The 16661-nt window shown below is 43.6% G+C and overlaps 1 protein-coding gene across 1 annotated transcript in view; it reads left to right on the top strand.

Moving 5' to 3' along the window:
- Positions 1–16661, top strand: part of LOC134910968 (chitin synthase chs-2-like) — a 156072-nt gene that overhangs the window by 93012 nt on the left and 46399 nt on the right. The window contains exons 12-13 of the mRNA XM_063919359.1: positions 7295–7673; positions 12082–12134. Of these exons, the coding sequence (XP_063775429.1) occupies positions 7295–7673; positions 12082–12134 (432 nt within the window). The remainder of the gene's footprint in view (positions 1–7294; positions 7674–12081; positions 12135–16661) is intronic.

The following is a 16661-nucleotide window of genomic DNA, read 5'->3' on the forward strand; positions in this document are numbered from 1 at the left end:
AGTACTTTGAGAATTTGTTATTAAGTTCTGGACCTGCCAGAAGAACATCATTTAAGGAGATTCCTTTGTGTTAGGACTTTGTACTGTTTGACCTGTGTAGCACCAGTAGGAGCTACTATCTGGAATCAACTCATTCTGTTCTGGACTATTGGCCCTCTAGGAGTTAATCTGCCTGATAAGTGGCACATGTGGTGCAGGCGTCCCTGACACTGACATGCCCACGACATGCCCACTGATGAAATCCAGCCCCCAATCACGGACCATGAACCCCTACTGAAATTGCATGGATCTCCATGCATTTCCAATATTTATCCGCCGGCAGTAACCATCTGGATGCATGTGCAGATTTAAAACATCAGGCACTCCTGGGGTCTCGCTGCTCACTCCTCTTTTTGGTAATCCTGATTTCCCCCCCCCCCCCCGGGCCTCTCAGCCCCCTCCCTATCCAGTTGGTCCTCAACAGGTGTTTCCGGCATATCTCACTTAGTTGCTGAGAATGGTTTGCGATCCTTTCTGGATCTTCAACAGACTTATCACCTTCCTGCCCGGTCATTCTGGCCCTATCTCCAGCTCTGAAGTTACATTTTATCATTTCATACTGATAGTCCTCAATAGACTCCAACCAAATTTGAACTATTGTGCTTGACAGAAGCCTCACCTAGGCATCTTGTTTCTTTGCTATACCAGTTGTGTCTGGAGGCCCTAACTACTGTTACATAAAAGCCTGGCAGAGAGAATTAATGGGAGAGTTGTCGAACAAACACTGGTATCAGATATTTCAATATACTTTTGCTACTTCCTCCTCTATCCAGTACAAAATCCTGTCCAGGTGGTATCTGTGCCCAGTGCGTATTCACCAGATGTTTCCGAATTTATCTGATCTATGTTAGCGGTACAAACTGATAATCGTCCTGTACCAAAACGAGATGTCCCCTCTAGAGTCACACAGAAATACACGTTTTAAGACAACCTGGGATAACGGGTTCGGGGGAGCCACCTGTCTAGGCAAACCTTTGTACCAGTGGTGAATTTGGAAATAATGCAATAATTCTCCACTGGGGAGATTATATCGAGACTGGAGTTGAGAAAACGATAGCATAACATTACCATCCATAAGGTCCCCCAAGACAGTCAAACCACAAACAAACCAGGTAGAGAGATTTAAATTAGGGATTAATTTAGCTATGGCTCGTAGTGAGATAGTAGAATATGGAAATATCAATTTTTCTTAATTTTTTTTTCCAGGCAGGCGAGTCACCAATATATCCCAGATTTGTAAAGATGTTTTAGTGGCGGGGAGGAGGGACAATAAGCGGGGTCTAGAGTTTGGGTGTATCTTAAAAAGGTCTTCTAAGGGAAGGTCCAAACTCCCAGTACGTTCAAGAGAAACCCATCCCACTACAGGCGCCCCACTCAAACAGTATTTAAACTGGGCCAGCACACATGCCTCCTGGTAAAGGACCAGGTCGGGCATATCTAGCCCTCCCTTTCTACGAGGGAGAATCATTTTGGACCGAGCCAATCAGGGTGGCCGTGCCTTCCAGACATAGCGTATCATTATAGCACGACATCTATCAAGGTACATTTTAGGGAAAAGAAAAGGTATGGTTCGGTATAAGTACATGAGTATAGGTAAGAGAGTCATTTTGAAGGCTGCTAGGTGGCCAATCCAAGAAATATCATAAGATAGCCAGGACTTAGTCAGGTCTAAAAAACTATTAATGAATGGGGGTAAGTTAACATCAAAAACAGAGGCTGTAGAAGGTGGAATTTGGATCCCCAAATACTGAATTGAAGCCGAACGCCAGTTATATGGATAGTGTGATTGAAGGGTGGACACTATGGGAGCTGGGATATTAATGGGGAGAGCATCTGTCTTTGTCGTATTAATTTTATAAAAGGAAGCTTCACTATACTGTCCCAAGATAGCATGCAAACAAGGAAGGGAGGATAGCAGGTCCGTGACAAACAGAAGGACGTCTTCCGCAAAGAGGCACAACTTGTGAGTAGTAGTGCCAATAGTCACCCCCGGGAAGCCCCCAGACATCCTAATCTTCTCAGCAAGGGGTTCTATGCCCAACGTAAATATTAAGGGTGATAGAGGGCAACCCTGTTGGGTTCCATTCGTAATAGGAAATGTTTTGGAGAGGAAACCGTTACTAAATACCCGTGCAGAGGGGGAGCCATATAGAGATAAAACCGAAGAAAGAATATAGCCACTAAAACCAAACTTGTCTAGAACCGAGGACATATATTGCCAGTTCAGTCTATCAAACGCCTTCTCCGCATCTGAAGAGAGCAGGAGAAGGCCAGTGTTAGAGGGAACAATATCAATCAAGTCAAAAACCCTACGGGTATTGTCAGATGCCTGTCTACCAGGCACAAACCCAACTTGGTCGTAGGCAATGAGAGATGGAAGAAATACATTTAAACGGAAAGCGACAAGTTTGGCAAAAATTTTAATATCGCCGTTCAGTAGTGCAATGGGCCTATAATTTTGACAATGCGCTGGGTTTTTACCTGGTTTGGGTATAGTGATAATTTGAGCCTCCGGCATTTCTGTAGGGAAAGCACCAAGAGAGGAGATTGAATTATACAAGGAGGTCAGGGTGGGCGATAGTTGATCACAGAGAGAAACATAAAATTCATTTATGAAGCCATCTGGACTGGGTGCTTTATTATGCGGGAGTGATTTCATTACTTGAATTACCTCGGAGGGGGTCCACGGGGCATTTAATGTCTCGAGCTGTTCCGCAGAAAGGGAGGGGAGTTTGACGTCGGCTAGGAAGGATTGTATAGAAGCAGGGGTGGGTTGAAAAGTAAGGTGATCAGAAGAAAGGTGGTACAGCTTTGTATAATATCTAGCGAATTGATTCGCTATGTCATATGGACTGGACACTTTACCACCCTGAGGAGAAATCAGATGTCTAATCCTATTATGAGCCTGGAGAGCACGGAGCTTGCGAGCCAGCATTTTCCCCGGTCTATTACCAGTCAGGTAAAATTTCTGTCTCAACCTATTTAAAGCAAACTGGGTCCGTCTCATAAGGAGTTTCTGAAGTTGGCCTCGGATATCCTTTAATTCCCTACGTAGGGCCCTAGAGGGGTGGAGCTTATTCCTATCTTCAACCTCCTTAAGTTTAGATTCCAAGTCTTGTTGTTGTTGGATAGCTTGTCGTTTGAGTCTAGCACCGGCTTGGATCGGAGTGCCTCACACAACTGCCTTAAGGGCACACCAGAAAGTCGTGACAGAAGTATCTGAGGGGGAATTAGTTTCCGTATAGAGGGCAATGCAATCATCAATCGCTTTTTTAGATATAGGGTCCGACAGCAGGTGGGCAGATAGGCGCCACGGCCGAGGGGGGGTAAATTGGTGGCAAATATTCCAAGACCATAGGAGAGGAGCATGATCGGACCAGGAAATAGGCAGAACATCCACCTGTGCTGAGTGCTGCAAAGTCCACTTATCGCAAAAAATAAGATCTATGCGAGAGTAGGAATTGTGCACTGGAGAGAAATACGTATAATCTCTCGAAGTTGGGTTCTGAACTCTCCACAAGTTATACAGGTCATATTCTGCCAGCAAATTACGGAAGGCTAGTGACGGGCCAGCCGGAGCCGCAGACATCTGGGAAGAAGAGAGAGGAGATCTATCTAATTTAGGATCAAGCACTAAATTATAGTCGCCCAACATAAGCAGGGCACCCTGACGAACCCTCGCAATAGTCGAGCAAACTTTTCTAAGGAAGGGGACTTGGTTAGAATTGGGAGCATAGAGAGATACAATCGTAACCATCTTATCCTCCAATTTTCCAACTAGAATGAGGAAACGTCCATTCTTGTCAGCTATCTGGGACAGCAGTTCAAACGAAACAGAGCTCCGAAAAAGAACAGCCACTCCATTGCGCTTGAAGGGGCCATTTGCAAAAAAGCCAACTGGGTATCTCCGGTCTCTCAGAACCGGGGGACCTGCTGACGAAAAATGCGTTTCCTGCAAGGCTCTGTGTTTATGAAAGGTGGACAAGGCAAGCCTGCGTTTATTGGGGGAGTTCAACCCTTTAACATTCAATGAATATATTCGTACCATTTAAAATATAGAAAAAGCAAAAACAGCTGACATCCCAAATTGGGGGAGGAGGGGGGGGGACAAACTAGGGAAAAAAGAGGAAAGGACAGGCAGGAAAAACCAAAAGGGCCCATTATATCGGGACCGCATTGCTACTGCAGGGGAAAGGTATGCAGTAGAAAAAGTATGGGGTGGTGGCGGTAGTATCACCACCCGGGGTACAAAAAGCACATGTATACCTGGAGCAATAACATATAGCCAAACTACAAGTACCAATAAGGGTACCAACAGGCACATCAACAAATAATGTAAGTGACTAGTGAGATACCCTCATGTGTACAGTAAGAAGAAAAAGAAAGATAAAAGAGATAGAATCAGAGGAAAATGCAGGTACACATAGTAATATAAACAGCAAATGAAGGAACCAAAAGCATACACATATATAACAGATAAACTCACGTATCCGGTATGCATTATAAGGGGGACAGAGTCCCCAACCAAACATGAAGATCAACCAGGAACTACATTAATTGGAACATTGAATACTCAGTCAGGTCGCAGACCACTCACGGGTAAGTGGCAGGCGAGGTTTCAATGTAGAGGGCACTTTGACCGAAACATCCCAGTCATTAAGCAGCTTAACCCCAGCATCCAGAGTGGCAACTACGTAGGAGGAATTCTCATGGGAAATCACCAATTTCACTGGGAAGCCCCATCAGTATCTAATGTCATGAGAATGTAGTGCCTCCGTGATAGGAGCCAGAGCTCTACGTTTAGAGATGGTCAGTGCCGAGAAGTCAGGAAATATTTGTATGCCACTAAGAGTATCCTAATCAGACGCAGATCTGGCAGCTTGCATTATCCGTTCCTTGGTCGTGAAGAAGTGAACACGGAGGAGGGTATCCCGAGTGTAGGAGGCGGAAACTGACCGTGGTTTCGGAAGCCGGTGAATGCGATCGATGAGAAGGTCTCTGTCGTCCGCCCCAGGTAGCAGTTTGCGGACGAGGGACATAGCATAGTCCAGAAGTTCCGAATTGGCCACAGAGTCTGGGATACCTCGGATTTTAATATTATTTCTCTGCGACCTGCCCTCTATATCCGCCATTTTGTTTTTATACGTCTCCATCTCAGCTTGTTGTCGGTCATGGGCCGAAATAAGGTCATTATGAGAGGACACCAGTTCCTCCATTTTACGTTCAAGATGGTCTGTGCGATCACCTAAAGCAGTTAGCTCCACTTTAACTTCACGGATAGCCAGAGAGAGGTCTTGAGTGAGCTCAGATTTAAAAGCCGCAAGGATTTGACACAGAGTCTTGACAGTGAGAGGATCCGTAGAATTAGAGTCCACCCCAGGGACCGATAAGGAATGGCCAGAACTCTCCTTAGGACGGCCAGGTTGGCTCGATGGGATGGAGCTCCCGGCAGGAGACGAGGAGATACGAGCCCCTTTTTTATTAGAGAAAGCCACCGGGGGCGGGAGTGCATCCTTAATTTTTTTAGGGGGCATCGTTAGAGGGCTGCAGTAGAAGGAGTAGACGAGTGAAACTGGAAGGCCAATGCGTCGCAGGCCCTGGAGGCAGAGTAGTATGCTGGTTCCAAACAGAAGCTACTATGTATGCATGAGAACCCCGGGTGGAGGCGTAGAGAGGACAGAGCACATCACATCCCTATTCAAACATTATTACATGCAGAGAGATCTTTGCAGGGTCGGGGAGAAACAACAAATATGAGACAGGCACAACAAATCCCAGCAAGGGGGTACTCACAGATCCAGTACAGGGGATTCCAGCAGGAATTGGCAGCACTACCACATAATGGAATATACACCCCAAGGGAGATGTAGTAGAAAAAGCTGGAGGAGAGCCCCAGGCAGATATCACTGGTCCTGGTCTAGCTCAGGGTTCAGTTTCAGCCTCAGAAGGGGACAGAGCTGCAGAGATGCACAGACTAAAGAATCCAAAATGGGCGCTGGCTGTGAATGTCTCCTTCCCAGCTGGAGACAGAGGTGGATCCCAGGCACACAGGAGTAAAAGAACAAGGGCCCACTGGTCCTCTGCCTCTGGGAGCCCCCAGAGACCTCCCCAGGAGCCTGCAGGGAGAGGTAGGAGCCGTCCAGCGGAGCCACGTCCCGTTTACCCGGGTCCCGGAAGTCCAGCCCGGGTAGGCTTGAAAATTTAGTCCCCGGCTTCAGGGCAGAAGGTAGGCCGCAATCTGCAATTCCGCGGGCCTCACCAACCTGCCAGCGCACAGCAGCAGGATTGGGGAAGAGGGCACCAGGCTGAAAGGAGCATAAATGGATGTGCAGGGAGGGAGAGAAGTGCCAGAAATCCTGGAGCTCTGCTGAGACACTTCCACTCACAGCAGCAGCTAGGCCACGCCCCCACCTACACTGCTTTTAAGATGGTCCTGTCGGGATCTTCAACATTGACATGCCGGCATTGGTATTCTGACCGCCAGCATCCCATCTGCCGGGATCTCATACTCAACCTGCTCATACAGCAGGGGTCATTTATGAAGGGAAAAATTATTCTTATCAGTTCAGCACTGTATCTGTACCTCAGTTTCCCAGAGGAAGGTTGGAACACTCCCCAACCTACAGTACATGATGGTGGGAAAAACAGGATTTCTTTTTTTCATTCTTCTTGCTTGATTGTTTATTGATCAATGATACACAGCTGTAAAGGGGGGTAAACACAGAGCGATGTTCAGCTAATTTCTAAGCAATCTGACTAGATTGCTTAGAAATTAGCTGAACATCGGTCCATGTGTAGAGGTGCCGTCAACAGTGATGCATGGTCCTGCGCGTTGCTATCACCGGTGCTAGATTGTCCTGCATGCAAGCACAATCTAGCCGGTCGCTCATTTCACCGCTTTGTGAAATGAGCGGCCCCCCGTTTCTGTCGTCGGCCCCTTCGCTCACCACATTGCGCTGTGCTGAGCGGGGGGAGAGATGTGTGCTGAGCGGTCTGTGCTAGGATGCTCAGCACACATCTCTGGGGAAATCTCCCCGTCAGTACGGCCCTTAACACTTTATTTGTTACTGTGTAAAAGATAATAGAGTATCTGACATTTTACTACACTTTCTTCTATGTTAGTTAGCCATAACTACAATACAATGTAATTTCTTAATAGCAGTATAAAAACTCCACAATAACTTGTAAATATTGAGCACATAATAAGTACAAGGTGGTCAAGTAACCTGCAGTTTTTTTGTTTTATTTTTTCCAGCTGACATGGTGAAACAGCAAACTTTTGTGACACCTACTGGTTTGTTTCTAATCTCAATGATTTTCATCTATTTAATAACAGCTCTGCTACACCCTAATGAATTCTTCTTGCTGGTATATGGACTTGTATACAGTATATGCGTCCCAAGTGGCTACCTTCTGTTAACAATATACTCTTTAGTTAACATGCACATAGTGTCCTGGGGTACTCGAGAGACTGTGGTACCAAAAGATAAAACAAAGCAAAGTAAGAAAATAGTCAAATATCAAAAGACATGCAATTGTTTTTGCTGGGATGTTGAACTACAAGTCCATGACAAGAAATGTGAGGATAATATGGAAACAGGAGATATAAATGAAGATCCTATAAGCCCTCAAAGGTAATGTGTGACTCAGATCTTTTCTGAAAGAAATTTGTTGAATTTGTTGAGACTGTGTTTGTCTGACAAAGTCCATGAATTGATGTTCTGCATGGAAAATAATCTATCATCATTAAACTGGTCGCTGCATGAGCTATTTGACTTTGCTTGGATTATGATTGTGAAATGTATTATTTAACTGTGTCAATTGTGAAGCATCATTTGGTTACATAAACCCTCTAGCATACTGTATCCAATAGTGCCTGAAAATGGTGAAATTAGAGACTCCTTTTATGAAGGAGATGCAGACATTCCGACCCCCTATTCCACATCATCTGCTGTATGAAATTCTCAAACTCCAAAGCAACTGTATAAAGCAAACTGAAGGTCAAATGGTCTGAATGTCTTAAGAAAAAACAAAGTTCCATACTGTATAGTGGGAAGATAAGGTGAGGAGGATGTCATGGGCTGGCAAAAACACATGAGTCTTGCCACACCTTCATGGTCCATTTACAGGGTTTTCCCCAAAAAAATATTATTGTCCTTTGTTTCTGGTCAACATGATGAATAATTACTCTAGTGCAGTTCTAAATTCTGAATTAAAATATGTGCTTATAATTTTTCATTCAGGAATAGTGTGTTTGTGACAGTTACTTTTATTTTTTCAGATTTGAATGTTCTTTATGGCCTGTCATACACACACACAGACAGACAGGCAGGCAGACAGACAGACAAACAATATGTTCCCCTGTATTCCCTCCCCATTCTCCCCTGTCACCTTTATGTGGAGCCTCCAACAGCTTCCTCCTCCTCCATGCAGCCTAGCTTTCCGGTGTAGCCCTGACCCCCTGGTCAGGTCAGAGAAGCATGTGTGCTGGGCTCCTCCATTCTGGACTTAAACATTGGCCCTCATTCCGAGTTGTTCGCTTGCTAGCTGCTTTTAGCAGCATTGCACACGCTAGGCCACTGCCCTCTGGGAGTGTATCTTAGCTTAGCAGAATAGCGAACGAAAGATTAGCAAAACTGCTACTAAATAATTCTTTGCAGTTTCTGAGTAGCTCCAGACCTACTCACAGATTGCAATCAGCTCAGTCCGTTTAGTTCCTGGTTTGACGTCACAAACACGCCCTGCGTTCGGCCAGCCACTCCCCCGTTTCTCTAGACACTCCCGCGTTTTTTAGCACACTCCCGGAAAACGCTCAGTTATCACCCAGAAATGCCTATTTCCTGTCAATCATTCACCGATCAGCAGTGTGACTGTAAAGCGCTGCAGAAACCACAGCAAATCTACTACGTTTTTCGTTAAATAACTAAGCGCATGCGCCCTGCGTGCCTTGCGCATGCGCATTTTGCAACAATTCGCAGCATAGCAAAAATCGGCAAATGAGCAAACAACTTGGATTGACCCCCATTGTCCTGTGACCCCAGGGTGTCTCTTACCATAGAGCATATTTGTTGTATTAGTTGTTAGAATGTTTTCAATAATGCCAAGAAAGTGTTTAAATCATCCAGACAATTATGTGTGTGGTGAAGTAACCTTCAAATCTCAATGGTGAAATTTCATGCCACTTGTAAAAAGTGTTATGAACTCTGCTTAGGGTGTAAAGCTGATGATCTGCCTAAGAACTGGGCCCCACATACAGTATATGCTATGTGTATCATGTGTTAGGCTTCTCACTGGCTTTTGTAATTCTTATGATTTTAAGGGAACTGAAAGACCATTCAACTGATCGCTCTTTCTACTTAACTAAAATTAGAGGAATTACATCTAAAACAAAATATACAGATAGCTATCCTAACTTGCCATCTGCAATGAGGCCTGGCTTACATAGTGAAGGGTTTCCTGTATGCTACAAAAGTGTCCGGATTTTGTGACCTTAAGTGATAACTCAGGGCGGTATTCAAATAATATATCACTCCCAATCTCCTTTCTAAAATGATCCCCATTATTGCATATATCGTGCCCATAGTAATCAGGTTTAGCTGCATAAAGGGTTGGGCGCCTCGCTACCCCGGGGGTAGTGAGCTGAAATGATGATACCACTCCCGTCAGCAGAAACAGAATGGGTGGGAGGGGGTGGAAAGAATTGAATACCACTCTCTGACTCTGATCTATTTCATACTGAAGAAGAAACACATAGCAATTTAAGAAGTGATCCTTTATTCGAAGCAAGTTGTTTATCAGCACCTCACTCATTATCTCAAGGAGATCTTAATGATCTTATTTGGGATTTAAACTTGTCTAAACAACAATCTGAACTTATAAGTTCCAGGCTCAAAGGATTGAATCAAAGATATAAGAATATGCAGTTATTGCACCCATTATTGTGATTTCAAAGACTACTTCTTTGTTGAAAAAGGTGTTGTTTTTTGTAAGAATGTTTGTTCTGTTATGGAGGCCCTTGGATATCAACATAGGAGAGATGAGTGGCGATTGTTCATAGACTCTTCAAAAGCTAGTTTGAAGGCTGTGCTTCTACATCTCAGCAATAAATTACCATCAATACCTGTAGCGCATGCCACTGATATGAAAGAGAAGTATGAAAATATGAATTTGCTGTTAGAAAAATATTCAGTATGAAAAATATAAGTGGAGTATCTGTGGTGATTTGAAGGTCACTACTTTATTGCTTGGTTTGCAACTTGGATACACTAAATTCTGCTGTTTCTTGTTTGAATGGGAGAGCAGGGATAGAAGTCTCACTACATCAGACAACAATGGCCTAAGGGGCTAATTTGGGTTGGATCACAAACCGCGATCTAACTGGAATTATCACGAACCCCCCGGGCACATGCGCAGCGCCTGTACTGCGCACTTTCTGCGGGGGGGCAGCAGAAAATGCAATCGCCTCTGCTTGTCAATCAGGTAGTGGCGGTCATGGGGTGGGAAGCGGCAAAACTCAAGTGCGGAGATGGGGCATTGCGGTGCGAATGGGCAGCGGTGTGCAGTGAACGTGGGCATGTTGGGGGCGTGATCGCGGTGGCTGCGTGATATCACATGCATCCGCTGCGACTGGGAAGATGCTACGCTGCACCAACAGGAGGCATCCTCTATTTCTGCTAACAAGCAGAAATTGTGATACGTTTGCAATTTCTGCTTGTTGAAGGAGGGGGAGGCAGTGGTCAGCATGCTGGGCGGCCTTGCTCTGCGATTGGCGGCCCCCAGAATGCTAGCAAAAGGATTGCAAATTCTGCTAGTTTGCAATCCTTACTGAATTAGGCCATAAATGTGAATCTGTTATTCCTGGGCCGAAAAATGTGTTAAGTACCCCTTCAATGGATCCTCAAAAAGTGTATTTATTTCCACTGCATATTAAACTAGGACTGATGAAACACTTTGTAAAAGCAATTGATGAAAACTCTGCTGCATTTGAAATCTAAATTTGCAAAAGTAAGTGATGCAAAACTGAAAGAAGAAATTTTTCTAGGCCACAAATAAAATCAGTAATAGATGATGAAAATTTTCAGGATCTGCTAAATTCACTGGAAAAAGCAGTCTGGTTGTCATTCAATATTTGTTCTTATTTTCTTGGAAATCATAAAGCAGAAAACTATTGTGATATAGCGAGTAGGGAAAAATGATCAATCCCTCGATCCCCGGGATAGGCTTGTTGTTTTTAAATTTACATTTTTTAATGTTCTCCCACCCAGCCCAGCCCACACATCTCCCATCCTCTGGGCGGACGGGAGAGAGGGTCCACTTGCTATTGGCAGTGAGGTGAGGTCCAGGCGGCTGGTATCACGTCACACTGCGCAGAGTGCACAGCTGGGGGCAGGGGGGGCTGGGCAGTGTCAGAGCCTCCTGAAGATGCTCAAGGCTGCCCGGCATTGAAATAAAGGGGACTGGCTAATCCCAAAATCCCTGGGATTGGAAACTCCAATCCTGGATTTGAATCCCGGACAATTTTAGACCTAAATCCTGTGATCCTGACGATCCCGATCCCAGAATTGGCCACCATAATAGTGAGTGATCTAGTGAATTCATACATAACTACAGGATGCAACATGTCTGTAGAACTTTACTGCTTGGACTCCCACCTAGACTTCTTCCCAGAAAATCTTGGGTAAAAGAGGTACCAAGGCAACTGGAGTTCCAGTATGCTGGCTGACTATTGCTGGACCATGAAGAGAGACATCACAAATTCAAATTAAGATATGGGCAACATCTCCACTTCAAAAAGCTCACACCTTGGTAAATATACCTCTGTTTTATACAAAATATTATTGTTGTATTGTGCTTCAGGTTTGAACAACCCTCTTCAGGCTTTGTTGGGTCAGACTAGATGATTCTTTTTGGTATTTATGTGCTATCACCATTATGTTTTTATGCCACTGGAAACCATGGAAAGATACTCTGCTGTGTAGTGCTATATTAAACTTCAATTATTTATTTATTTATTTATTTAATACTTTATTTTTTATTTTTTAGTGACCAAACCAAAAATGACTTAGAAGATAAAGAAGATGTTACTTACGAAGAAAGTAAGTTTCTTTTCTGGAAGTTGCCAAAAAATAATTAAAAATTAAAAAAATGTGGACTATGTGAAAGGTATTTATGTGAATAACTATAATTTAACACTGCATTAAAATAGGAATAAAAAAAGTAATGTAACATCTATTTCTGGGGATTTAGGGCCTGAGTCAGGTTAGTACTTAAACCTAATGGTTTATGTACTATAACCCTGTAGTGGTGAACTGCGCATGTGCAGAACAAATCATGTGTTATTGCTCGCCTTAGCCGCAGCATCATGGTCATGTTGTGACATTTGGGGATGGAGGGGGATAGCTCCGGGGACCTTTCACTATTCTACAAATCAGGCACAGACTTCCTGGCCATGGCAGAGGAGCACCGACGGCCTGCCTGACGCTTATTCACATTGCTGATGGCTGCGGACATAACGACCAATAGTCACAATGATGATCTTATGCTGTGTCATCGGACGCAGCACCCAGATCTGCGATGCATGCATAATAGTTGTGCATTATTGCCTAGCCACTTTCCTGTGGCTGTGCAATACCATACATCTCTGAATCAGGCACATAATTACGTACAGTATTAAGTATAATTTTTTCCAATATATTTTACAAATTATACAACCCACCATAGGATTGGCAACCAATAGTTGAAATTATATACTGTATGTACTAATATTTATCATGGCAAAATTAGACTTTGTAGTGTATGGGCAACTGATATTTGCATACCAATTACTGTAACTTCAGCAGGACAGTACTTATTTAAGGACCTTGAATGGGGCTTGTAGGAATGTGGGCGGGCTTCCTCAGAAAATGGATATGATTTCCTGGGTTACAGTTAGTTAAATTGAGGCAAGGTTGCTCAGATTTGGTCAGTGCTTGCTTTGTCCTGATTATATCTGGATAAATGTAGGAAGGAATGCTAGGCGGGAGGAGTGGTGCACAAGGGTGGGGAGAAGGGGCAAATACAGGATAATTAGAGGGGGGATACCAAATCATAAATTTTGGAGCAATGCAGAAAAAATGGATATTATTTGTAAGCATTTGATTTGATATAATTTGTAAATTATTTTAAGCCAATGGGTGGTCTTCAGTTTGCCGCCTGTCGGGATCCTGGCGACGGAATCCCGACAGCCGGCATATGACACATATTCTCCCTCTTGGGGGTCCACGACCCCCCTGGAGGGAGAATAAATAGCGTGGCGTGCGTAGCGCGCCACCGTGCCCGCAGCGTGGCGAGTGCAGTGAGCCCGCAAGGGTCTCATTTGCGCTCGCCACGCTGTCTGTATGCCGGCATCAGGGCTCCCGGCGCCAGTATGCTAATCGCCGGGAGCCCTGGTCGCCGAGAGCCCGGCCGCCGGCATACCATACGACACCCATAAGCAATAAATAATCAATTGCTAGAAAAACAATCAAGGATTTCAAAGGGGGTGATTCAACTGTCTTTGGGGTGCCCAAAGTAACAGACGTCAGTCGGAGTACTTCAACTGTTGCTCAGATCAGACGCCCATTACTTCTGATGAACACAAAGGCATTTCACAGTTAAACCTGACTTAAATACTACCCCGCAGCACACATTTCAGTTTGCCATGTATTCAATAATGTTGGGTAGGCCACTCAAAGGTAATAAGGCCCACTTAAAGGTAATAAGGCAATACAACATTACAGCAGGTGATTTTCAATATTTATGATGCAATCCCAACTAAATAAAGGAATAGTCGATAATCACGTTGAACAGGGCTTCTCCTCAGCATATGCACTAAAAGTGTGGAGGATGAATCCCACTTTGTACAGCAGGAATCAAAGAGGGGGCATACAGTATTTACAGTAGTTACTGCCTAAGAATGAGGTTAGGCCAGGGAGGATTGATGATATCAGGTCCTGTCTTTTCCTAGCCATATCACACAGAAAATTCTTAAAATACAGGTATGATGGAATAAGGGGAGTGGGCATTAAAAACACTTCCATATTTTCTAACCTAGAAACTTGATGGTGTCACCATTTAAAAAGGGGAATCCTGTGTTTCAAACTATGACAAACCCCCTCCCTATACTGCAGAAATCATTATGAAGTCTAGACAGTAGCGTAACTACATGGTGGCAAATGATCACCAGTCACTATCACCCTGAATTACAAAAACACCAGTAGAGCCAGATATTGGGTTAATTGTTAGGACATTATATGTGCCTAATCTCCCCAATTTGGCGCTCCAGATACTTAAGGTAACCAATGATTGAAAGAGGGGAGTGCCCACATTAAAACAGAATTCCATCCTAGTAGTTACTACTGGTGATCCCCACATAATAATGCTATATTGTATTATAAAAAAACATTAAGAAATCCAGAGATGGGTGCTCGTAATTTCCAGATCTCCTCTGTCCTGGCATCAATAAACTCAGGGTATCCTTTTTTAATATATTAGGTAGTCTAATTTTTAAAATGGTCTGACCAGGGCCAGTGCTACCATTAGGCATCCTTGGGAGCACCACCATGGTCAGAATTTTTTTAAAAAATCTATTGCAGGCTGACTTGTTGCGGCATTGCTGACATGTGCAATGCAAATCTGAGCTGATCAGTCTCTCACATTCCTGCTCCTCACCTACCTTCTCCCATTCTGCATCGGCTGAAGTGGAGGTCAGTGTCCTGTAGTTAGCAAAATGGAGCACATCGTAGTGTATATGTGTGCTCCGTGCAGCTTAGATGATGTCTGCACATCCCAGAGACATTGGGACATATGTACCAAGCCTTTAAGAGCTATAAAGTGGAGAGAGATAAAGTACCAGCCAATCAGCTCCTAACTGCTATGCTACAGGCTGTGTTTGGAAAATTACAGTTATGAGCTGATTGGTTGGTACTTTTGGGGGTTATTCAGGGTTGTTAGCAAACCAAAAAAGTTAGCAATTAAGCAAAACCATGTGCACTGCAGGTGGGGCAGGTATATCATATGCAGAGAGATTTAGATTTAGGTTGGTTATATTGTTTCTGTGCAGGGTAAATACTGGCTGCTTAATTTTTACACTGCAATTTAGATTTCAGTTTGAACACGTAATTCAATTGCACCGCATCACTGAATTGTGGATGCCCCCCTGCACGAAGGCAGGTGCAGAGTGTCCATTTTTCGGGTCGCAGCGGCCATATATAATACATTTATAATACAAAGAATCCCCGCACAACTAAGGGTTGTGCCCAATCACAATGTCTACACCTGCCCAACACAGGAAAATATACAACATACACACAAAAAAAGACAAATAGATCAAAGACGATGGAGACCACGTGTTCTTACGCAGAAGTTTTCTCTCTTTTTCTCTTATTCTTAATAAATCCTTTTCCAAGGGTCGAACATGTGAATATGAAACAAATAAAAAACCAAAATGTGTTGTATTGTCTCTAAAATTGCAGTTCTTATGACTAAAAAAAAAAGGGGTGAAAATCAAAATAAAAAAGGAATCAGATGACATCAGGCATACTAGAACTCACTTGTTGAGAGGTTTATTTTAAAATAGGCAAAGAAATTCACTCAAACATAGGAGCTTAATCACAATGGTACGCGTGCCAAGACACTCACTGAATCAGGGGTTGTAATATCCTCATAAAGGTATCTTTTAGGTTACAGGGTCCCTCCTTTTCTCGTGATGAAATTCCTCCAAATTAGTGTATGAGAGAAAGTAAAAATCATACAATGTGTAGTAATGTTTCAAAAAACAATCTAATACACCCTGGTGGGATGAATGTGGGGTATATGAAAGAGTGAGGGATCTCTTCACCAATCTTCGTACCTAAGGACTCACTTCAAGAGAGAGTTGAAAATACATGTAGGGGTTTCTTTATGAGATCAATATGAAGTGTACCCAAAACTCACACTCAAGGGGATTGGTATCCTTATAAAGCGGTTACTTTTTCAAAAGATGTTCACAAATCTCATTCCAAATGATAACAAAATGTATTTCTTGCACAATAAAAATGTATAAAAGTACATATCTAAAAATTCAGTTTTAGGAAAAGTTCTTACAGGTCACAAGATGTTAATCCCAACTACATATAAGATGTTGGTCTGGACCACAATCATATAACTGATGGTTATTAGTGTACCTTGTAGGAAAGTTCCAGGGGATCCTTAGAGGGTTTCCACAATCTCCTTACTGATGCATTTCGATCCTGAAATGGATCTATGTCAAGGTGTGGAGAGAGTGGACAGAAACAAGATATTTATACCCCTTGACAGGAAGTAGAATCCACTTCCTGGAGGTGTTAGACAGTTAAAACATCTATGTGCTCATCTTAAATTTATATAGAGTGCACAATAGTATAAAACAAATGATATCTTCTATTTTCACACCGTAGAGGGCTCTTAAAAACTATATTCAATTTGCGGGCCGGGAATTTCTGCGTCCAAATGCATTCCACAGAAACGCTGACCAGAAGTTCTGCGTCCCACGGCACGACGCTGACCAGGAGTTTCCTTTATACGTGGTACCACAGTCCAGGACTTCCATGTTACTGGAAGTGTCTATGCATAGACTATACTTTCTA

The sequence above is a fragment of the Pseudophryne corroboree genome, chromosome 4, assembly GCF_028390025.1.
Source record: "Pseudophryne corroboree isolate aPseCor3 chromosome 4, aPseCor3.hap2, whole genome shotgun sequence".
Lineage (NCBI taxonomy): Eukaryota > Metazoa > Chordata > Amphibia > Anura > Myobatrachidae > Pseudophryne > Pseudophryne corroboree.